Below are 25,066 nucleotides of genomic sequence, written 5' to 3' on the forward strand. Positions count from 1 at the left end.
CACAGAGTCGCTGAAACAAGCACGACAGCATTAAGGAGAAATGTCGGCATGTCTGTCCTTGAAGAGGGAGGCTGGGATTCCTTCCACTAGTTTCTGAGCTGCAACTGTAAAAGAGCATCCTTCTATTGTCGTGTGCTGGTATGTGTTCGTATGGCTGTGTATGTGTGTGCGTGTGTGTGTATGTGTTGAATCCTTCTATCACAACTCCTTTTTAAGGCTTTCAAGCTGCTTTGGATCAAAGTCAGTCCCAGGGGATAATTCAGCATAAACACTGAGTTCAGAAACATCATAGCCTACCTTCAACGTACTGCTGAATCCAATTTTTCAGACACATTTCAACACCTACTTGATCTTCTGATTCACGAAAAAGGGAGGGCTGAGGTCCCTCTAGCCAATCATCGTCTACTGGCATCGATTTGTTAGCTTCATCTGACTTCACCGCTGCTTTCACAAAATAATTTTGTTTCTCGGTTTAAAAAAAAAGAAAAAAGAAAATTAAAGTGAAATGCTGAGAAAAGGGGAGTTCCCACCTAAACAAAAAAACAAGGGCACTATTCACATCTATTTAACTTGAAGCCCTCATTCTTAGGTGTTGCGGGGAGTTCAACAGATGTGCCACAGACTAAAGCCGAACTTTATGAACAGCGCAGAGGGGGAAGGGGGGGAGGAGAAAGAAAAGAAGAGTGTTACAAATGTTAAAATGAACCCACACTGGCCACGAGATTAGAATAGATAAACAGTACATTAGGCTATACGCGTCATCATAATTACCAATAGATATATAGCAGTCGCAGCCACCGCCATCCAGTTTTAGAAACACATTTGACTAAAAGGAAAGGGACGAGGAGGAGGAAGAGGAGGAGGAGGAGGAGGAGGACCTTTTCTCTCAGGAGTTTGGATTTAAATAAATATTCGGTTTTGTTGTTTTTTTTGTTGTTTTTTTAAGCCATCTTTCCTCCAGCTTGGCGGGTTTTGGGAAGAGGGGGTGCGGCAGGTTCGTAGCTCGGGACTCTATGTGAAGTTCTGGAGGGGCTGGCTGACCCTCATGCAGGCCCAGTAGAAGGCCCGCGCCAGGGTGACGAGAACCAGGAGCAGCAACACGGCCCACGAGGCGTAGATCCCCTGGTAGGTCTGAGCCTTCACCCACGTCCCAGCCTGAAGAGATGGAGAGAGACGGCGAGAGAGAGAGAGAGAGAGAGAGAGAGAGAGAGAGAGAGAGAGAGAGAGAGAGAGAGAGAGAGAGAGAGAGAGAGAGAGAGAGAGAGAGAGAGAGAGAGAGAGAGAGAGAGAGAGAGAGAGAGAGAGAGAGAGAGAGAGAGAAAGAGAGAGAGAGAGAAAGAGAAAAAAAGAGGCCTTTAAAAAGAGAAACTGTCAGCACATTCTGGGTGTGTAATGGTGATTGTAATGAGCCAGCTCGAGTCCAATCAGGGCTAAATGTAAAGAGCGCTGAAGCTACAATTTAGCTTGAAAATGTTCTTTGCAATCAATACGTGGACCAGATGTGATTTTTAACACATTTTAAAAAACAACAAGAAAACCCCCCCCCCCCAAAAAACAGCCAAACATTCAGTCATTTTCATGCATGGCTAATGGTGAAAGAGTTGAGACATCACTTGTAGGAGCCTTTCATCACATTTACTTTGTTATATATCTCCAGTCAGTGAGAGGAACAGCTTCATCCACCTGCAGCAGACTGATGCACCGACAATGAGTTTTTACAGTTTAAAAAAAAAAAAAAGGAGCAAATTTTCATGGAAGAGTACATACTCAATAATTAAGTGTGACTGGTGGGGGGGCAAGGGAGAGAAAATAGCTATCCCATCAAGTATTAAGTGTGCAGCTGCTCAGAAGAAAATTATTTAATGAAGATGGCAAAAGTGACTTTGAGAGAACCCACGGGGGCGTTGTGGAAATATGGAAATGTGAATTTCCTATTTCAAAGTCACAACAGTCTTGAGCGGAGCTAATTTGCGTATAAAAAGTCCCCACCCCACCTCCCAAAAAAATAGAAAAAAACATGTTTGAGGAAGGATTTGTTCCACACATATAATAAAATTCCTGTAATGAATAATGCTCTTTCTTGCTCTCGACACCTAGAGATGGATGATACACACCTGTGGCTGCCCAGCACTTTGTAACATTCAGGAATAGAGCCAGATAACGTTTTGTGTGCGTTAAAAAATAAAAAATAAAACGCTGTCGGAGAAAAGTCGAGCAGATGCTGTTAAACGAGTGTTTAAACACAGCGATGAGCAGGCAGTTATGGCTCACCATAAAGTAATCAAGACGGTTTGTGGACGCCAAAAAACATCAAATATACTCAAAAAAGAAATGTTTACATCAGCCTCAGATGAGTCCTCCCCTTTCCCAGTAAATGCTGCCTAAAGTTTTAATGATTCACTCTGCTCTGAGGACTTTAACATTTTAACTGGCACCTCTTCGTGGCGATGAATCTTAACTACCTTCATTTAAAAATCGCTTCTTTCTTATTCCTAATTAAATGGAAATGAAGCTGCATCTGTTCCTTGTCTTAGGTTGTTGCTGATAAAGTTTATTGAAACAATACACACCTCCACAAATTAAACTGTCAAACCCCCTCCGCTCTTAAACTATTTATTTTTTATTAAAAATCACCTTTGTATGAAATGCAATCTGATTCCATGTTGAAATCACATTTAATACCAGCGGAGCAGCATTATGCAACGCTGTCACTAACAGCATTCAGTATTTATCATGTGCACTTTACTCGTTGCTCTGCATGCTGCTCTGCACGTATTCATCACTTGTTCACAGTTGTGTGTCTACACTGCCGGAGCTGTTCGGTGCTCATCTTGCTCCCTCTGCTGTTTAAGAAGGAGAATGTGTCGACTGTCTGGTTCTCTGTTCATGTTTCCTCCTTTTTTATAAACTACTAAAAAAAAAAGAGAGAAAATCTGACCTACAATTAGAGAATAGCCTATTATTGCACTCTTATAATAAATGAAAGCAACAACAATCACTTAAAACAAGACAGAAAATACACAATTAAGTGTATTATTATTTTCATATTAATCTGAGGGAACTGACAAAAAACAAAAGGTCAAAATGAAACAGGAATCATATTTTCTCCTCTTCTGTATTTGCGGAGGCGGATGCTGCAGACTGATGACTCCTTACAGTTAAAGTCGGCTGTGCTACATCTTACTGACAAATAGAGGGCTGTCAGACAGTGTCTGGAGAGCAGGTGCACGGTGCACAACACCGCCATGTTAAACGACTGACGACAGAGATTGTAATTGTGTTGTATTGCTTCTTTGTTTGCTGTGTAAGGGAAAGGTTTTCACGTTATTAAGAATACGCAGAGGACAGTTTTAGGCAATAGTTTATAAATTATTTCATTGTATTGTGCTTTTTTTGGCTGGCTGAAAAGGGTAAATGCCTGCCTTCCAGCCAAGAAACAGGCCTGTACTCCTATTGGATAACGGAGAGTATGGTGTGTGTGTGTGTGTGTGTGTGTGTGTGTGTCTGTGTGTGTGTGTGTGTGTGTGGTAGATGTCGGTATGGTGGATGATGATGTCAACTCACCATCAGCCCGGCGGTCGAGATGCTGAATAGCAAGCAGAGTAGAAAACACCACAAGCTCCGCCTCCTGGGATACCTCTGACCAATGGAGGAGCTGCAGGACCCAAAAAAAGAAAAGATGTATTAACTGTATGACGAATTTAGTCCTGTTTCTAACACAATATCAGCCTGTGTGTTTATCTGAATTATTAAACAGGATCAATACGAAGGGAAGATTTAATCTAATTTTAACTCTACAATCAATATTTTTGGTTTGCATAATTTGGGGAATGAATCATTTTTACTGCAGTCAGCGTAGGTTAACTTTGGCTTGATTTAACACATGAAGGACAAATGAAGCTTCAAGCAGCATCTGTCCAGCTGTCTTGATCTATATTCTCGGACTACTTTGGATTTGACAAGTTGAAGTCTCATAACTAAAGCTGTGTATAAAGACTGCACCTGTGCACACCTGTGTCTTACAGTAATACAACTAACACACACACACACAGATGCTTTATGTGCCTGATGGGTGACTGAACAATTCGTGCAAGCTTTGTGCACTTTAAATTAGAGCCTGACCAATATTATCAGTAATTATCAGCCTATTACAGATACATCAGTATCGGCCTATATGTTGTCCATTATGTACCAATATATTTTTATTTTTTAACTTTTCTATGTGTTTGATCCTTTTTCTTAACTAAAGTTATATACTTAAATGTACACAAGTTAATATATAGGCACAGATGTATTCAGTTATTTATAATTATCAAATTCCCAGTGAAGTTTACTATTTGCACCAATGTCATCTTTGACCGTAACGTTTACTGTTAAACTCTCTATTACATATCTTAATAATCGCATTTGAGAGATCATTACAAAAGATATGTGTTTATGTAAATATTCTGTGTATATGTAAGATTATTGGCTAATGCATCAATATTGGAATTGTTTTACTAGCTAATATCAATATCGGCATCGGCTCAAAAAATTCAGAATCGGTCAGTTCCTACTTTAAATGTTGTAAAACAGAGGGAATGTGTCTTTAAAGTTTAATAATAATACATATTAGCATCTTAAGCATCTTCCTGTGCACGTATAATATTAATCTGTCCCAAATCAAGGACAAATAAAACTAAAATATACACTATTGTGAACAGTAACTAAACTCCCATGAAGTTTTCCCACAGTGTTAAGAAGCTTATGGGGCTCTACTAGTGAAGAATGTAATTTGTGGCAAAGTTCAAACAAGATCCCGAGGCACAAAAACATACATGGAGCAAAGTCCCACGGATCAGAAACCTTATTATAAAAACACGCTAACAATGTGGGGCGAGTGAGGAAAAAAAGTGCTGCAGGTTTTCAGGCTACAAGGAAAAAAATCAGAAAAACAGGATGTTGATTCAAAGACAAACTCCGTCCTTGAGAAAGACCCTGAACTCTTTGCAAATTTAATCCAAGCATCAAACGTTAGGGATGTAAATCTGAAGCGTAACAGTACAGTGAGAGTGAAGTGGCGTTATGGATGAATTGCTTATAGCTACTTACACTTTCCTGCAGTGTGGGCACCTGGCCAGCGTCCGGTCCGTGAACTCTGTCCACTGAAATTACAAAAAGAAAGATTCAACTGAGCGTTACAGAGCCAGAAGACATGAGTAAGACATTCACAATAATGCATGATAGACCCTTTATTTTAAAATACAATGCCTGTGATTTTGTGCATTGCATATTATGATTTTTGCTTACTGGCTGCCTATAACTGTAGGGCTGTGACTAATGCTTCAATTAATAGATTGATTGTTTGGCAGGAAATGGTGAAATAAATGTCAAATGCAATTTCCCAGAATGCAACCATCCAAAGTGCTCCGAAATGTAATTTACAATGATATAAGTCAGAGAAAAACATTAAAAACCTCAATTTTAAGAAGCTGAAAGTGGAGAAGGACGTCTTGACTCTATCAAAATGTTTCATTTTCTGTTTTCTTATTTAAATGTTTCTGCTGCTTGGATTGACGACATACTTTAAGTTTTACATACTGTTCATATTCTGACTTATAATTACTCTCTATACCAATTCACATTCATAAATTCCCTCATCAGTCATTAATAAATATTTGATTATGGATATTATGGAGAAAAAAACCCATTTACAATCACTATTTAAGAAAAAGGTACATTTTGTTTCCATTCTTGTAAACTGTGGGTCACATTAGGAAAAATCTGGCTAAAAGAAATGTGTATAGGGTGTTTTTACAGCTCTCAACTCTGAACAGTATGTAAGGGTTAAAAAAAGACTCTTAATGTTTTTATCAATAGTACTCTTGATAATGTTTTTATCAAGAGATAGAAAAAAAATGGTCTTCTTGCAGGGTGCACACACACATTTATTCCCCCCTGATGTTGGGAGTGTGATATATTTGTAAACCTCTGTGTGCATGCTGTACATTCCTCTTGTTGTAAAAGATATATTCTGCACGGGAAGCACAGAGAACATTATCGCCCAATCTGCGACAAAATGATCACGTCGACGCCACCCACAGATCTGTGTTTTCATTCAGCCACCCTGTCTTTAAGCAGATAGGGAAGGTCTGACTGAATGCTAAACACCTCGTAGCACCTATTTCACCCTCTTTCTTACACCTCTATTCTTCTCTTCCTCTGACTCTGCCAGCTTCCTCTCTTTCACCATATATCCAAACCACCTCCACCTGTCTCAATGCATTGTTAAAGGGGCGGCAGGTTCAATTTTTACTTCCCCCTTTAGCGGAGAATGAGCAGAATATATCAGCGGAGGGGTTGAGAGGGTTATTGATCTACATCAGTAACTCAACATTTACTTGGCCTGGTCTGAAGAACTTTTGGCTTTACAGTAATTCACCCTCTCTGTCTGGCGGCCAACAACAAAAAAACCTCACTCAAGCTGTCATGAGATACTTCAGCTTCAAATGATAAAAGCTTCTCTACAAAGCCAAAGCAGTTTTTATGATTCTGCTGTTTTGCATAGTAATACATCACTTCTTCAGACGTTTTTTATTAGATCTTGGCACTCCGAAGTCAAATGTGATTTTATTGGTTATGTCTTTCTCAGGTTATGTCACTCAGGCAGATCGGAGAGATGCGGAGGGACGTGTGCCAGAGATTTAACCACCGCTCTAACAGTGGCTGGACTGATGCTGCACTTCCGTCTGATTGCCATTAAGTTTAATGAGGGTAATCAATGAATGGCTGTTTAAATAAAACCAGTCCTACTGATGCCATTTTTAATCATTTGAAAGTAAAAATGTTTTGGTTTGCTTTTTTGTATTTTAGTAATTTATTTCTAAATCGTACAACAGAGATTACAATAAATTAACTAGAGACAAAAAATGTTTGATTTTCTTTGTAGGCTAAATCTGAAAGAGAAAAAGAAAAAGTCAATTTGAAAAACTAATTATGAAACTAATAAAATGTGGTTTTAGCTCCAAATCCCAAAATCCGCAGTGTATTTAATGAGTTAGAAAAAACTCCCCACAATTAAACTTCTACTTCTACATTTTAGGAAATGAGTCTAGTTGCTTTCTTGCCAAGTTATATGAGAAATTTACAATACTTTTTTAATACACTGATTGATTAATCTATTATTTGATTGACAGAAAATTAATCAGAGACTATTTTGATTATAGATGAATCGCTCCGAGTCATTTACGTAGAGTTCCAGCTTCTTAAATGTTTCTATATTTCAATCTATCTTTGACTTATAGACTGTTAGTCAGAACAAAATGAGACATTTTAAGGTTGCATCTTCGGCTCAGGGAAACGCTGATCGTCATCTTTCATCATTTTTCTTGCAATTCTATAAACTCGAGGTTTTCAAAGTGGGGGGCGGACCTCCCCAGAGGGGTTTCCAGCAGTGTCGGGGGAAGCTCAATGAATGGGAGTGAAAAAATATTACATTAGTTATTACATTAGTCATGAAAAGGAGATCACATAGAATAGCCTAAATGTGTGTGATTTGGTTAAAAGAGATAGTTCAGAGATACAGTAGTTTGGGGGGAATTTTACAGTTTTTCTCTCTTTCCAAGAATCAGAAGCTAATAAATGTCTTCAGAGTTTAGACAGACCTTTTTTATGTATTTGGTTCAGTCTGAAGTATGTCAAACTATAGCAAGATATACCATATCAAGATCAGGCTAACTTGGCTTATTTGTTGAGTGTTTAAGGGATCAAATAACATAATCATGATCCCATAAGCATCCATCACAAAACGAAACTAAGTAAGTAAAGTGGCAAAGCTTTACAAATCCCTTTTATCAGGAAAATAATCGTTATTTTCAGCCTTACAGTAAATATGAAGCTATAGCCAGAAGGTAGTTAGCTTAGCATAAGAACAGTGAAAGCACTTTCTGTCCGAAGGTAACGAGATCTGACAACCAGCACCTCTAAATCTCCCAAATTAACATGTTAAATCTTGTTTGCGTGATCTGCACAAAAAGCAGGCGACAGATTACCAACATGTTTACAGTGTTTATGCTAAGCTAAGCTCATTTGCTCCTGGCTATAGTTTCATTCAGTGTTGCTGGAAAATCACACATAAGCATGTATACTGCTGTAAGTTCAAAGTGTTTTTTTAGTTGTATTTTTTTAAGGCTAGTACCAGGAAGGTGTTGTTGCAGTGTCCGCAGGAGACTCGGGCCCCGGCTGGCTGAGGGTCAGGACTGGCCGGACCGGGATGAACTGGACCCAGATTGATTATCCTCTTACTAGAAAGAGACACAGACACACACAGAAAGTCAGCATTTACACCACAATTGACTCGAGATATGACCGACTCGTCGATGAGAGCTAATTATCACAGCTTGATTTCTTTTCTTTCTTTCATTAATTGAAGAGTCGTCTCATTCGGGCTGGTGCAGAGAGGCTGACAGCAGTGTCACTTTTTGGGATCCATTAGTGGCCAAACATCTCATTACTACAGACACGGCTTTTCTACTTCCTACCTCCACAACAGTGGCTCAGACTCAGTGATCAGACAGCGGTGTAGAAATGTGTCTGGTTTGAATGCTAAACAGTGAAACTGGAGGTAAACTCTCCAGAGTAATTGAATGCAGGCAAACACAAAAAGCGGCCTATGAGGAATATATTAAAGGCTTTTGACACCTCTTCGACTAAATATATAACCTTTGGTCAACTGTGGCAACACTAGGAAAGTAAACAGTTACAAAAGAAGCATGAAGAGGCATTTTAGGGAGTTATTAAAGTAGGAAAGTTTGTATATTTTCCAAGTTTAAGAGTATTTGTGTTACTCCTGAGGTATAAAATGTGCAATTCGAAGTCAAAGCAAATGGTTAAATGATAAATAGTGAGATATTTCTGTTTTAAAAGACACCCACATTTCATTTAGCTTGAAATGGGAAAAAAAAGAACATCTACTGTGTTCATTATAAACTGCAAAAATATTTTAACATGCAAAACCCAATTTAGCACCTTATGATCTATTCTACACCGAAGCTGACAGATGAATTATGTGTTTCAGATCTTTATGACGATGAGATTTTGTGACGTGCAGTTTAAAATTACACATATTCACACAATATGCACAACCGACAACAAACAAAACAACAACTACACACTAAAAAAAAAATGCTAAAATTGTTTTTTTGCACATTTTTCGCCTCGAGCATAAACAAGGAATCTTATCTTTCTCAGCAATTACACGAGGCCACGGCAAGAGAGCGAGCGTGATGATGTTCAGATGAGCTGCCAAAGCCGTGCGTTCCCAGTGACTGATATCAGCCTCGTCTTTTTTGTATTTGTTTTTTTCAATAAAAAGCTTAAAATGCATCAGTTTGACCTGCAAAAGATGATTTTTTTAGCCTTTGTATTGCTTATTTCTTTCCCAAAACCTGTAAGAAAATTAAACAAATTGCCACATAAGACACACAATCTATATTGAAACTTTTTTCTAGTTAATCGTCACTTTTTCTCCTCTAAAAGAAAAGAGGCTCGAATGCATATTCTAGCCTCTGATATTATATTCTAAATGAATTTGCTAAGTGTGCATTTGGTTGGTAGCTAGCCTGCAGTGCTAGTTAGTGCATAATTAAAGCAGCAGAATTTATTGACCTGAAAATTAAACCCCTTTCCCCAGGAAGAATATCTCTCAAAATAACAATACATATATTAACCGGGCAGACACACTCTCACTCACACACTCTCTCTCTCATATTAAATCTCACTCTCTTAATAAGGATGACACACAGAAGTAAAATGCATGATGTGGCTGTTCTAACGAGGCTGTTATTTCCTCATCAGACTTGCTGAGCACTACATGTAAACTGCGCTAGGAGCATACAGCCTTAATTGAGGGACTGCTGCTCCCACTGCACCTTGTTTCCTCACTTTTCTCTCTCTCTCTCTCACACACACACACACACACATACACAGAGAGACACACACACATAAAGTGACTCGGAGAGAAAGTCTCACCAATATGGCCGGGGACAGGCGATCCTCTGGGAGGTGACTTTGCAGATGAGCAGACAGTTGCAGGGGCAGCGAACGTACTTCTTCCCTGCTGGGGCATTCTTAATGGGCTGCAGAGGGAGACAGAGGCGCAGGAGGAGGAGGTGGAGGAGGTGGAGGGAGATAAGGAAGAGAGGAGAACAACACGTTTAGAAAAAGCAGGTAGAAAACAAGCCAATTATTCCTGACGGACACGAACGAAGCGACACTACATGAGAGAGAAAGAGAGAGAGAGAGAGAGAGAGAGAGAGAGGTATTCACAGAGATATTAGAAGTGGTTGTACAGTTGTTGCAGTTCAGGTGTCAAGGGGCAGCGTTACCTTACAGTGACTCTACTTGTGATTTATTGTCCCCATCAGATCAGGAACTAACTCGTTGCTCTTTAAATGACATCATTTCCATAAGTACGCAGCTCTTGTGACTGTTAACACTTGATCTGACACCTCAAGTATCAAGTGCTCAATGTCTGTCGCTATAAAATGACATAAACTGATGAAGTGGCAGAAAAACGATGCCGACAGACATCTGATTTATAAGCTGTTTATGTGCTATATTTGAAGGTTTAGAACTGGATATTTTCTTCTCCACACAACAGAGTCTCTTTGTGCTAAATTATCTAATTATATATTTGTATGAAGTGAATAATCTATAATTGTTTAATGTGTTAATTGTATATATTTGTTTCATCTCTCTGTGCTGGACTATTGTTTCTATATGACTTTCTGTTATTGTCATTTTTGCTTAAATGGAATATATATTAACCCTCCTGTTGTCTTATTTTTATATCAGAATCAGAAAATAGGCATTTCTTCTGTATAATGTTCTGAAAATCACATGAATGGTTCCACACTATATTCTTTGTAAGTATAATCGTCAATACTTTCATTGCACTGGGTGATAATTTGTACTTTATTTCTTTATAAACAGTCAAACCAAACCAGGTCAATTTTGTGACTAATGACTGCTCCATAATGTTGTGGGTCGAATCAATTATCGAACACATTGCCCGAGATCGCAGAGAGAACGTAAACTTCATTCTGTTTACGACCGAGCGCCACTTTACAAATCACACACACTTGACTCTGAGTTTAAAAGTGTCCAGCTGTCACACGGCTGTTTGTCCTAATGACGCTTTCTCTCCGCCACGTCATTAAACTCTGACTAACCAGATCAGACAGAGTCCTCTGTGTTTCCCGCTCCGTTATCAGCTTCACTTTGTACGCCGTAAAGGATTTATTAACTGTGGCAGTTGAAGTTAGCGGCTTGTGTGCTTGTGTGAGTTTGACACTGAAAAGAGGCTGTTTTCACTTTCATCTGATGGAAAAGTGGAAAGTTTCTCTCTGTGCTGATTGAGAAAACAACTTTAAGGAGACGGACTATTAGCAGGACTCGTAGCATCAAAGCTCATTTGGAGGCCAATTGTGGTCCAGTATGAAACTTAAACAAGTGTAATGTGGAAACCTGAAACCTCCAGTACACACACACACACACTTAGAGAGAGTGGACTTCACAGCGAAGGAGGGGACCGCTTGTGTCCAGCAGCTAAACTTCTTAAATGACAAATGTTTGCATATATTCATAGATTGTAGATTTTGGTTTAATGAGGGAGAAGGGAGGAGGGAGTAAATATCATTTTAAGGATTTTAAAGTGGTAATTGCACTTTTTCTTGTGGGAAAAAAAACATATCAGATACACATTATTGTTCTAAGCAGAGTATTTTGTCTTAATACACGTCTGGAGGGGGGCTTAAAAACACATTTTGTTAAAAAAAAAAAAACTTATTTTGGTGTTAAAAACAACGAAAAGAAGATCCCCCCCCTCCAGACATGTTGTAAGATATATAGAAAAAAAACTCTGCTTGGAACAATAATGTCTGTGTAATATGTTTTTCCCCTCAAAAAAGGACAATTACCCCATTAAAAACCTCAGAATTACATCTGCTTCTTCTCCCTCATTAAAAAATATGAAAATATCTCAAAAGTTGAACTGCTGGACACAAGAAGCCTCCTACTTTACTGTGAAGTCGGCTCTCTGTGTTTGTGTACTGGAGGCTTTAAGTTTCCACATCACTCTTATGTAAGTTTACTGGACCGCAATGAGCCTCCTAAGTGGTTGTTATGTCATACATAATGCTTTTAAGTCCAGCCACTCCCCCCCCCCACAAAAAAACCCTGAAAAACCGATGTTCAATTAGCACAGAGAAAGTGAAAGTGAAAAGACACTTCTGCTGTCAAACTCTGCACAGAGAAGCTCAAACACCCAACTGAAGGAACAAGAAGTACCTAACAGATTTTGTGTTATGTTCTGGTTTGTTACTACTGTACAGGTTGTTCAGACATTAACACAAAGATGTTGGCCCATTTCACAACTTAAAAAGGAAAAAAAAAGAGAACACCCACACGCTGTCTTCACTTGCTCAATAAAGATACCTTTTAATGTAAGGGTCAATGACGTATAAGGATGTGCAACAACTCAATTGTAGAATAATAAAAACAAGCATATCTAATGCAGTAGTTCAAACATTCAGAATGTTGTGTACCTGAAGATCCATATTATACATTTGAAATGAAGTGATTTTAGTGGGTTTTTCAAGATTAATTGGCACTGGCCTTAAAAAAAGTCATGTGGTGCGACCATGATTCATCTTGAAATAAATTACTTTACTATCTTTTTTTACTAGTTTTCAGTAATATAAAGTGTTTGGAAACAAAGTATTTGCATTTTTTTTTTTAAATTTTTGTAAATGATGATCTTTTATTTATATAAGATATTTCAAGATGAATCATGGTCGCACCACATGACTTTTTTTAAGGCCAGTGCCAATTAATCTTGAAAAAACCACTAAAATCACTTTCAATTAATAATATGAATTTTCAGGTACACAACATTCTGAATGTTTGAACTACTGCATTAGATATGCTTGTTTTTTATTATTCTAAAATTGAGTTGTTGCAAATCCTTATACGTCATTGACCAAAATACAACATTTCGGTCACTGACCTTCCTCAGATAGATGCTGACAAATGGAAATATAGATCTTAAAATACAGCAGGCCGCACCTCGTGGTTCAGAGTGAACTCTTCCTCGTCCTCCTCCTCACTTGGACTCAAAAGTACAAAATCAGTAAGGTAACCAGAAAATGTATTGTAAATATTAAAAAAGTGTCTTTATTGAGTGAAGTGAAGACAGCATGTGGGTGTTCTCTCTTTTTAAAGATGGCCGCACCTGTCAACAGGACTACTCAGGTGTGCAAGAGATTTTTTTGATGACAGCAACATTTCACAACAAAATCTAATTTAAAACATTTTCATGGAGGGAGGCACTGATCCAACTCTTTCAGTTCTGTTACTGATATCAACATCTGAACTTTGGGTATCGGCCAATCCCGAGTACTGATCTGATACGATAGCGTTTAATCAATAAGCTGTACGTCTCGCTGTGTGGAAGAGACTGGGATCAATCTGTTATGTGTAAAGCAACATCAGGCTTAATTTAAGCATTGATTTCCTAACTTTGTAAAACTGAATGTAGCAAATAAATACATAGATAGAAATGCACTGTATGAGCACGTATGTTGCCCGATATGCACCGATATATTATTTAAGTTAATTAGGCAACATTATGTTTATTTGGTCCTTTTTCTGGATTGAAATTGAATATATACGTACATGTATTTGGTTGTTGTTGTGTTTGATTATTTATAGGAATTTATAATGATTTAATTCCCAGTGAAGTCTACTTACAAATGTCATTTTGTAAAATAAAGTTTATAGTTAAACTGTAAAATATCACAGCTTTCTGTGTTTGAAACCACATTGCAAAAAAATTATGCATTTTACGTAAGGCTGGGTGATATCGATAAAAACTAAATACCTCGATTTCAATCAATATCGCAACAATATTGTAGGGATGACGATTGGTGCTTTCATAAAATATTTACACAATGAGATTTTTGATTAATAATCATCAGTAATGTGGATATAATGACGAAGTGGGTAAAGGCAGCCTTTAAAACCAGGGAAGACAACACTTCTAATCAAATTCAAAGATGATATCTAGTCTCATATCACGATATCAATATAATATCGATACATTGCCCAGCCCTAATTTTATGTATATAAGATTATCAGCCAGTATATTTATATCAGAATTTATTTCATCCCTAATATCATATAGGAATCGGCCCCAAAAATATATACCAGATCCAGCTATTACAGTGAGTATCGGTCCGATATCTAATATCAGCATCAGTGCTTCTCTAATTTCATGTACAGTTAAGTTTCTTCACAGTGGAGACGTTTGATGCTCTTTGTGATTAAATGAGTCTTTGCTGCAGTGTGACTGGAGGAGAAGAAGACATACTCCTCCTCAAGATGATAATTATCTGTGATGTATTCCCTTCAATACTGTATAAACCTGTGGCGATAAAACTAACCATTAATATGTTTTATAGCAATTAGTAATGTTCTGAGTGTCATCCCACCTCCTACTGGGCTAAACTCTGTCACAATACGTCTAATTTACTTTTGCCTAATTAACAAAAGGGGGGGATTGACGCATAGAAGAGCTCCCAATTAACACTAACACACATCCTGTAGATCCAATTACTCACAACAACTAACGGCTGTCCACAAACACTGTGAAGATATTTAGCCTCTTCTCCGCATCCCCCGCACAAATCCTTCTGGATCCGAGCCCAAATTCATTCCTCCACACGTCTCAATTTGATGCAACTTCCATCTGTAATGCTAACAAGGCATATTTTACACTATCCAGACAGATTTCAGTGTAAATAACGACTTCATCTTTACATTTCCTAAGGTTACGGACCACAATCCGTCCACCTCAACACACCCTGGACACATTCCTGCGTGTCTACATATGTTCCCTCCATCTGTACATTTCTCATACTGCCAACTGGTACATCTGGACACATCTCAGATACTTCTTCTTCCATCTGTAGGACGACATGCATAACTAGTGATGCACGCTCGTGGCACAACTCTCCGGTTGTCCCGTTCATCTAGAGTTCTGTCTCTGGGGTGGTTATGTTTCCTCAAGAAGATCGTTAAAAGTCGGTAATTAATTTTACCTTGACGTGTGTTTCAGCTTTTTCATAAATTGGGAGTGTAAAAAGTGCAGCTGTGCATCTGGATGTTTGTCTCACTTTTCAATAGAAGGAGGGAATAATGTATTTAATAATAATAATAATAAACAGTTCAGCCGTCTGAGTTAGTCCAATAAAGTGAATATCTTCCACAATTACAGTGTGGAGTCTCAATAGACAGCGTTTTCCTGTTCAGCTACAGTGGAAGTAACAAAAAAAAGGAAAATCTGGCACTAAAAAGACTGTACCTTCAGAAGATAATGAATGTTTTTTTACTTATCAGGACAACTCAAGCTTCATATGAGCTTATTTGAAATTTATATGTAGCTTTAGCTGTCTGATTTAGTCAAATAAAGTAGATATCTTCCACAATTACAGTGTTATGAGTTAAAAAGTCTCAATTGACAACGTTTTCCTGTTCAGCTACAGTGAAAGTAACAAAAAAAAAACAGAAAATCTGGCACTTAGAAGACTAACTTCAGAAGATAATGAATGTATTTGATTTATCTGGACGACTCAAGCTTCATATGGGCTTATTTGAAATTAATATGCGTCTTCAGCCGTCTGATTTAGTCAAATAAAGTGGATATCTTCCACAATTACAGCGTTATGAAGAAAAAAATAAAGTCTCGATAGACAGCGTTTTCTTGTTCAGCTCCAGTGGACAGATCATAACAAAAACTGAGAATTTAGCACTAAAAAGACTGTAACTTCAGAGGATAGTGAATGTGTTTGACTAATTTGGACGACTCAGGCTTCATATGAGCTTCGAGTAAACTTTGAAATACTTGTGCGGAAGGAGGGATGGGGATTTTGTCCGCCATCAGTTACAATGAAGTGCATTACGGAGGGATCTCTGTTAATGGTCAGTTTAAAAAGGAGGAATGATTACAGCAAAAAAAAAAAAAACGTGCCAATGTTCATTTAGGACAGATCTTAAAAATTGAGAACTTGTCCTTGTATTGTTAGCTTTTCAATTGTTATACCCTGTTTTGCATAAAAACAAGTAAGAATGAAACCACCTGTTCCTTTTTTCCTGGAACAAGTCAGGCCCTCATACTGCACCACTATAAACAAAACCGAGATTATAAACATGTCACATGAACTTAACTTCTACATTTTATGTCGTGGGAAGAAATCAAGTCATCTTAAGCTTTTGAGTTTTTGTGTCACACCTCTAAATCACATTGAGTGTAGTTTGTTGAGAATACAGCTTCTTCTCAGCCTCGGTTATACGACCATCTTTACAGGGAGTTTTAAAGTTTGCTGTTGACATGTCACTGTACTCATCAGACCGAACCAACCAAATTACAGTACGGAGCTGCTCAGGTGTGAATGAGTCCTCGGATCTGATGATAACACAACTATTCGCTTTGTACCTTCAAGCTTCAACCACAGGACGGCCAAACTGCTCAGCTATGATGTCTGTTATTGATGTAATGCAACAGCTACTATTTTAAAGGGTTGATTCACCCAAATTATAATAAAACGCACAGACAGTTTTTCATTGTAACTACTTTTTCTGATGGAAATACAGACTATACGGACTATTAGTGATCTCACAGTGATGTCTGAGGATTATCCAGAGTAATGAGGACACTGATTTGGGAAGAAGATGCTGCTGAAGTTTGTACATTTGTATATTTTATTGCTGTGAGCATCACAAATTTAATTTAATTGGCAGAAATTTGGAAAAACTTGAGCAAATAAACCCCAAAATACCTGCGTGGTTTGATACTCGACAGGTAAGTAAGTGAGTTTTATCTGACATTTGGGGAGGGGATCAACCCTTAAAAAGAGGATACTGGTTTATGTGTGTGTGTGTTGTGCAAGATTAAAACAGACAGTGAGTGAATGCATTTATAAATTATTCTAGAGACCTACCGTAGCTTCATTGCAGACCCCGCACTTTACCACATGCTGGTGGATCTTACCCTCCACAGAGATCAGACTCTGACACACCCTGCAGCTTATAACAGGGGCGCTGCCGCTCTCTGGGGAGGTGAGAGGAGAATAGGGCGGAGGGTCTTCCCCTAGGAGCACCGATGGCTGAGTGGGGCTGGGGAACGGAGGGAAGCCTGAACAGGGGAAGGAGACAAGGACGGGAAAAGAAAAGTAAGACTGTGTGACAAGCGAGTTGATTCTTAAAAAGGACACGGTTGCAGGAATTTCGCAACAGATTGAAAAAACGTCTCAATTCCCATGACAAGTGACCTCTTATGATTAACAAGATAATAAGATTTGGTCTCGAGTTCAGCTGAAAGGAGCTTTAGAGGAAAAAACACTCCTGGAATGTAGAGTGAGGTCAGTTTTTCGACAAAATACGAGTCTACGTGTTTGTCACAGTAGAGAGCCGAGGAAAACTGAAGGGAAGGACTTTCTATCTTGTTATCTGACGCAACATACAGTACAGTACAGTTAATTAACTGGGGATCTTCCAGCTGAGACACAATCAGTCCCTCTCCCAGTCTACCTTATCCTTAAAAAACCCTACCAAAGCTGTTATAGTGTTTGTTATTTTGTGTCAAAGTCATATATAACATGCCAGACAATCAGCAGTGTTGTCGAGATGCTGCACTGTGACATTATTAGACAACACTGACTTCATTAATTAGACTTTTGTATATAAAATATGCATTAAATTAGTAAAAATACTTACACATAACAAGGATTATAACTTAAATGTTCTTGCATTATAAATTCAGCTTCTTTTTAAAAATAATAGTCATTGAATATATGTCTGTCATGCAACACAGGACTACGGTATTAAAAATTGCATTGGAAATGATTCAAAATGCCCCTTAAACATATTTCACGAGGGCAAAAGAAGCCCTTATTTCCTACCCTGTGCATTTAACAAGACATCTCAAGCTCAAGCAGTGTCTAGATTAGGTTGTGGAGAGCAAAAAAAACTCAATTAGGAGCTATATTTCAAGGCTTTTCCAATACTATAAGTAGCCACAGTCCCTCCCTGTGAGTGAGCTCTGGTTGGTCGCAGCATCCCTCTGCAGCCTCTGCAAATGGCTCTCTCATGTGTCAATCAAATCAGGTGTTTTCTCGGTTGCTAGCGGCACAATTATCATGAATATATCACATAAAGAAGGTTTATTTTAGAGTCATTAAACAGATAAACTTCCATATGATGGGTCAAATAGCGTTTTAATAAGTAAAGTGTTGGATGTTGCTTCTTCTTTCCTTATTTAGAAAAGAGAAAGTTAATGCTCATTTATTTTAGAAATAATAACAAAATTGCATTAGTGGAGGATATAGCTTGTGATAGCAGCAATAATTTGTGTTAAAACCTTGTTAATTAAATGTAGTTTAGTGGTAATAACAATGAGCTAAACCCTTAAGTTAAGAGCTAGCTCCCAGGCTAATACATCAGCTGCTAGGTTAGTCTCTGCTACATGTTAGTGGTGCAAAAACTGCTTATTTTTACCCCCAGGAGCTCCTAATAGAGGAATAATTTGCATGCACACATTATATCCTGCACAAATACAGTCACGACACACCGGCTCTTTGTGTCAGTGTCACAGCTGAGCTAGCCAGATAACCCATAATGCCCAGTCAGTGCATGCTAACCCCAGCTACAGGCTAACCCACCATGCATACTCACTCTGTGGTTTGTTGAGCTGCACACCGTAGGGCGCAGCACCACCGGGAGACACCCCTCCGTTACCGCTGCCCAGAGCACCGTCTCCCAGGTCTGATAGTAACGGGGACCTCTCGCCGTCCGCCATACCGACAGCGAGGCGTGTGGAAGAGGGGGGGGAGAGGAAGAGAGCCGGGGAGCGGTGAATGTGTGTGGAGGAACCTGCTAAGGTGGTGTATTGTTGTGTCGGAAATGTGCAGGCGTCACATCACATCACATGACCACCACCACCACCACCACCGCTGCTACTGCTGATGCCCCCTTGGGGGTGTGGCACCACTCACTCCAGGGGGATGCTCCAAAATGTGTGTTCATACATATCAATTACATGTGAGTTAATTCTCCAACAACGCTCACTCACTGTATTAGGGTAGATTAGGGTAATGTGGGACACTACTTTTTGCAATTCTGACTTGTTTACTTTATTTACATATGAATCCAATACATGATATCAACACCTTATGAAATCCCTGAGATGTTTCCTTGTTAAATTAGAAGACAATTGTTAGATATTGTACTCAAAAGGGAACATGGCACTTATAGTTATATTCCTTATGCCAAATTATTTCAGATTTTTCAGATTTTTGTAATGTGGGATACTAGTTAGTTTTTAAGTTTAGAAATACTCAGATTTATACAAAGCAACCTTATATCTGCCACAACTTTCTGAAATGTGACTTTTTTAGGTTAAAAAACTAGTAGCCTGTATGTTCACATGTGTAATTTTAAACAATATAACTTACACAGTATGCATATACTAATTAGCTTTAAAATAACTGAATAGAAAAAGAGATAAATGCACTGGAGCTTAGTTGTCCCACATTAGTGAATGTCCCATATTACCCTAATCCAAGCTACTGTAATATGAAAGTAGCAATGTAGACGTTTTTCCAGTGATGGCAGCGGTTAATTAATTACAATACAGTGGTGGAAAGTAACTGAGTACATTTACTCAAGTACTTTACAGTTTTGAGGTACTTTGAGGCAGGGGCGATTCTAGGATCAGACCTTTAGGAGGGTTCAGCTCCTAATGACAATTTAACATATAATGCCCTGCAAGTGTTCAAACCCCCTGCTAAATTACTCTTTTTGAGCACCCCTAAAAAGGGTCTAAAATCACCACTGCTTGTAGGTCTTCTTTACTTGAGTATTTCAATTTGATGCAACTTTAGACTTCGGCTCCGCTACATTTCTGAGGGAAATATTGTTGTTTCTACTCCATGGCCAGCTCTGTCCTGAGATGCTGCCTCGACCTGGTGGGGGTGGTGGGAGAGAGGAGAATGATGACCAAGCCGCCCCATGAGGGACACTCTGAACGCACTGGAGAGCTCCTTCAGCAACAGACTCCTTCACCCAAAGTGTGTGAAGGAGTGATATCTCAGCAGGTCCTTCCTCCCTGCTCCCAATAAACCTCACACACTCCCCAACCTGGACAATTTCCCAAACTGCATTTTCTCATGTACACAACTGTGCAACATCAGTATTTTTGTTACACTATAACTCAGTTCAATCGTGCAATGTTTATATATTTATTTTTTACACTTTAAAATCTGTGCTATAACAATAAACTCAGGTATATTATCATTCACCACCAATATTACTCTTGTACATAATGGAGTTTTTTTTACTATATTTTTTTCTACTATCGTCTTTTTATTGCTTGTGTATTTACTCATTATTTATTGTTCTTTATTCTCTCTATCCATGCTCTTTGTATTATTATTTTTTATTGCTATCCACTTTGCTGCTGCAATAATGTAAATTTCCCCACTGTAGGACTAATAAAGGAACATCTTATCTCTTATCTTATCTTATTACATTTATTCTACAGCTACAGCTTTAGATCATTTTCAGATGGAAGATTTGACACAATGGATAATATAACAAGCTTTTAAAATACAACACATTGTTCAAGATGAAACCAGTGGTTTCCAACCTTTCTGGCTTTTGACGTCTTACAAAAAGCAATGTGTAGTCAGGGTCACATTTCAGATCTATACGAGTTCTTAACAGCTCCAAAGGGTAAAATAAGACTTTCTCAGTTACATCTTCTTTTCCACACTTGTGGTCTGAAGATTTGAACCGCTGATGTACCAGTCAGTGGTTTGCTGACCTTTGCAGCTACTGACCCGTACAGCAACTAACATGTGTAACTGTGACTTGAAAATCAATTAGACTGTGAGAAAAAGGATTACTCAGTCCTTTTCCCCTTGAATGTGTACCATTATAAATCCTATCTGGCTTAGTCAGGAGTGTACAGGGCTCCAGACTCCCTAAAGCCCTATAGGATCGCTAAATTGTAACTTTGCTGTGGAATATGCACTACAAATATCAACTGACAAGTATGACAAGTGCTATACAAATAAAGCTTGATTTGCTTTAATAACACATGACAAAATCTATTTATTATTTGAGCTGATATTGGCTCACATCATGCACATTCCTAAATATTTCTAAATGAGTTTGTGTATAATCAATCTAGCTGTGATTGTCATGTGTAGTGTACGTGTCGTGTACCATTATTAATAAAGATATCAGCATAGGAAGGTGGGATAAAGCTTCCTTAGATTTACTGGTTCATTGCTGGTTAACCAGTAATAAAGCAGTCACATTGTAAGACAAATATTTATTAGAAAAAACACATTTTAATACTCAGAGAATCAATGGTGACACATGTAATAACAGCATGAACTGGATGTGTATTACAGAAAACAAACATATTTTGTATATACAGATAAATCCCTTTGTTTAATCCATAAACAAGGCAGTGTGTGTAATCTCTACTGTGCACCACTGTCAGATCCACTCTGTCTCTTTTATTCTTTTTTTTATTGCATGTTGATAGAGTCCATGGGACGCTTCATTAGCAGAGTCACCTGTAGTTCCTCCCTCTCACTGAAGAACTGAGCCTTTCCCTCCTGGTTGTGGATCGGATGTGGGAGATGGAGACCCAGTTTACTGAAGAGAGGAGATATAAGACAAGGTTAAAAGACAAAGAGAGAGAGAGAGCACAAGAGAGACAGCATGTGTGTTTATAGTAAATGAGAGAGGAGGATGTGAGGAGCCATGTGAAACAGCAAAGCTCAGATCAAGATGTGAACCTCTGATTAAAAGGTGCTGCCTGCATAAGAGTGGGAGCTTTCGGTTTCATCTGCTGCCGCACCGTCGGGAGGGGATTGAAAGTGAAAGAGAATATTTTCAAAGCATCCCTTACTATTTTGCCGTCCGTAGATCAAGGAACTTTTCTTTTATATCCAGGACCACATCTGTTGCTTTAGTGTCTGGGAGTTTGATTTTTACCTGTGGGGGGAAAAGACGGCATTTTCAATATTGTACACTGTAAGATGTTATTCTTTATTTAAATCTATCTGATTTATTTTCTTTCTTAACTCTGCCTTTTCTGTGCTGCTTTACAGTTTGATTTTATGCTACTCAACAAATGTTTATACTGTCCAACAACAGCTTTTACAGTGATAGTTGATCCAAATGGGACAGTGTGGTAATCTTTCCTAATTTTGTGTTCTTAATCAAAATCATGTTGTACGTCTAATTTTACAAAGAGTAAAATACGGCAGTCTTATGGTGGTTGATATATTACCAGCATGGCTTCACAGCACATGGAGGATGGATCCTTTCCACTCAGGCCCAAGAACAAATCCTCTGTCCCCACACTCTGCTTCAGGATTATTTCATACCTGTACACAAAAACACGTATAATCCACACATATATCATTGTTTATCTTATTAAAATAATTTGACATCACACTGAGAAACAATCAATAAAAAAACAACATAGAGCACAAACATCCAGGCAGGAGCGAGTGTCGAATGAGGTTAATGGAGAGAGGAAAATGTGACAAATAATTGTGATAAATATTTGTCTATGTAAGTCTCGGCCCATTATTCCTCTATAATTAGATTTTTTTGAAAAGTGGCACAAGATGTGACTTTAATCCTCATATGGAACAGTTTGTCCTGGTGGTTTTAAGGTTCGAATATACTCAAAAGCTGGAGACTGTGGCTTTTTTTGATCTCAGTAAAAGGTGCAATCCCGATAAGAGAATGGATGAAAAATGTACAAAAGAAGAAGCATCTGATTTTCCAGTATTTGGTAAATGGACTGTACTTATATACCGCTTTTCTAGTCATTATGACCAATCAAAGCGCTTTTACATTACATCCCATTCACCCATTCATACACTGATGGCAGGGGCTACCACGCAGGGTGTCAACCTGCTCATCAGAGGGAAATTAGCCATTCATGCACATTCATACACCGTTGGCACAGCAACGAGAGCAATTTGGGGTTAAGTGTCTTGCCCAAGTACATCGACATGTGGACTGGAGGAGCGGGTGAATCGAACCGCCCATTTGACCCACACATCAGTGAACACTTTACTTTCTGTTATTTTGTGGCCCTTTAGTCTTACTCAGGCTGTGGCCGCAGGTCAGCGAGGTCGTCGTACTGGGATCCCTCAGCCACCTCCTCTTCACTCCAGATATCTTTACTATTATTCTTCACATTGGCAGCTGACTCTAAATAACAAGCAAAAAACACATGAAACTTCTGTTCATACATCTCATCAAGATGTCTGTGTTACTACTTTGACTTATAATTATTTCCGAGAGAGTTTTACCTTCTTTATCTTTTTTTGGTGGGGGGCCAATCTGTCCAGGACCCAGCCGTGCACTGGCTGTCACCTTCCGTCAAGATAAACATAATAAATAAGCATAAACAACCTTAAAGTTTTCCAAGTCTGTCTTAAAACAACAGTCAGGTGTCCATAGATCCTCCTGTTCATACTGAATATTAAAAGATCCCCCTCTCAAAGCAAGTGATGGGGGCCAAAATGTGCATCCACACAGTCATTTAGTGCAAAAATGCATTTAAAAGTTGATGTGAAGCTTATATGAGGCTTCAGCAGTCTGAGTTAGTCATATCATGTGGATATCTGAGACATTTACAGTCTGTTTTAGCATCAAATTCCCTTTTTGTGTTTCCCTGTTGAGCTGTGGTGGAAGTATAGTAGCAAAAAGAGGAACTTTGGCACTAAATAGACTGTAATCCTGTAAGATATATTCTTGATTTGACTCATTTGGACAGGTTTAGCTTCATATTAGCTTCAGATGAACTTTTAAATACATATTTACAAAGAAGGAAGACTGTGGATTTTGTCCTCCATCAATTACATTGTGAGTGCATTATGAAGGGATCTTCTAATGGCTAGTATGAACAAGAGGAATGATTAAAACAAGAATAACATAGTGTGCATTTGGACACATGACTATTTTAAGAAAATCAAACCTCCAGCAGCACTTATACATTAATGTAGAATAACTTTGTATGGCTCTGATAAAGGCCACACGGCCAAAACATGTTGGTCTGTTAATAAAGTTCTCCTATACTACAAGTGTTTCTCGAGCTTTCTCTTCTCCATGCACCTTGGAAGTAGGTGAGAAACCAGAAACCTCCAACCTATTGTTTTAAGAAAGACATGAAATATTGTGAACTTGTCCTTTAATACTTAATTCCAACACTGTTGGTATCGTTATAAGACAATTCAAGTTACAATTTTGTGGACATTAATCTGATAATCAAGTTCAGTGTACAGCATCTTACTTTACAGTCCTCCTCCTCCTCCTGCTCCTCCTGCTGGGTGGATAACAAAGCAGACAGAGCCTGCAGGTTCTGGAGAGATGAAACTCCACCGCAGTCCATTTAGAAAATCGCAAATGTACGCCTTTAAACGCTTTTTTACGGTAAATGTGGCCGAATATGTCGCCTAGTTACTATAGTTAGATGGACCGGTGCGCTATGTTGACGCTTTCCGTTTCCATGGAAACCGGGCTGCCGTGGGAACCTTGCTGACGTCACAAGTGAGTGAAAAAAAAACACTCGAAGAAATGAATTAATAACTTTGAATTTCTTTATTTATGCTCCTCCTTTGTATTATATTGTTTTTATTGAATGTAAAATATGTTTCCTTTTACTTACTGTATTTTTAAATGTTATATTATTACATGTCATAATTGAATTCCCTGGCTGGCACTTTGTTTCCCCATATTTGTTCTTCATACAGGTTACTGTTTTTAATAAAGTTGAGGGAGTTAATGAATGAAAGAGGACAGCTGTTTTTTAAAGCAGCTATGTTATTATTAACAGAAGCATTATACAAGCTTAGTACATTATAAGCTATTGAACACATTTTAGTTTATTTACTCTAAACATAATCCAGGGGGGAAAAATCCAATTATAAAACTA

General features: G+C 38.4%; 2 protein-coding genes across 2 annotated transcripts; both read right to left on the reverse strand.

Annotated features, from left to right (window-relative positions):
• Positions 1-621: 621 nt before the first annotated feature.
• Positions 622-18,933, reverse strand: pip4p1a (phosphatidylinositol-4,5-bisphosphate 4-phosphatase 1a). The gene is made up of 7 exons (XM_062429315.1): positions 18,769-18,933; positions 17,037-17,230; positions 10,009-10,115; positions 8,177-8,282; positions 5,092-5,144; positions 3,565-3,655; positions 622-1,155 (listed from the first exon to the last, which is right to left on the reverse strand). The coding sequence occupies exons 1-7, from the start codon at positions 18,890-18,892 to the stop codon at positions 1,012-1,014; spliced, it is 819 nt and encodes a 272-aa protein (XP_062285299.1). The 5' UTR covers positions 18,893-18,933; the 3' UTR covers positions 622-1,011.
• Positions 18,934-21,632: 2,699 nt separating this feature from the next.
• On the reverse strand, positions 21,633-24,523 carry dnaaf6 (dynein axonemal assembly factor 6). Its single transcript, XM_062429532.1, has 7 exons — positions 24,430-24,523; positions 24,300-24,314; positions 23,442-23,498; positions 23,235-23,340; positions 22,403-22,499; positions 22,019-22,104; positions 21,633-21,762 (listed from the first exon to the last, which is right to left on the reverse strand). The coding sequence occupies exons 1-7, from the start codon at positions 24,521-24,523 to the stop codon at positions 21,633-21,635; spliced, it is 585 nt and encodes a 194-aa protein (XP_062285516.1).
• Between the last annotated feature and the right edge of the window lie 543 nt (positions 24,524-25,066).

The sequence above is a fragment of the Scomber scombrus genome, chromosome 11, assembly GCF_963691925.1.
Source record: "Scomber scombrus chromosome 11, fScoSco1.1, whole genome shotgun sequence".
Taxonomy (NCBI): Eukaryota; Metazoa; Chordata; class Actinopteri; order Scombriformes; family Scombridae; genus Scomber; species Scomber scombrus.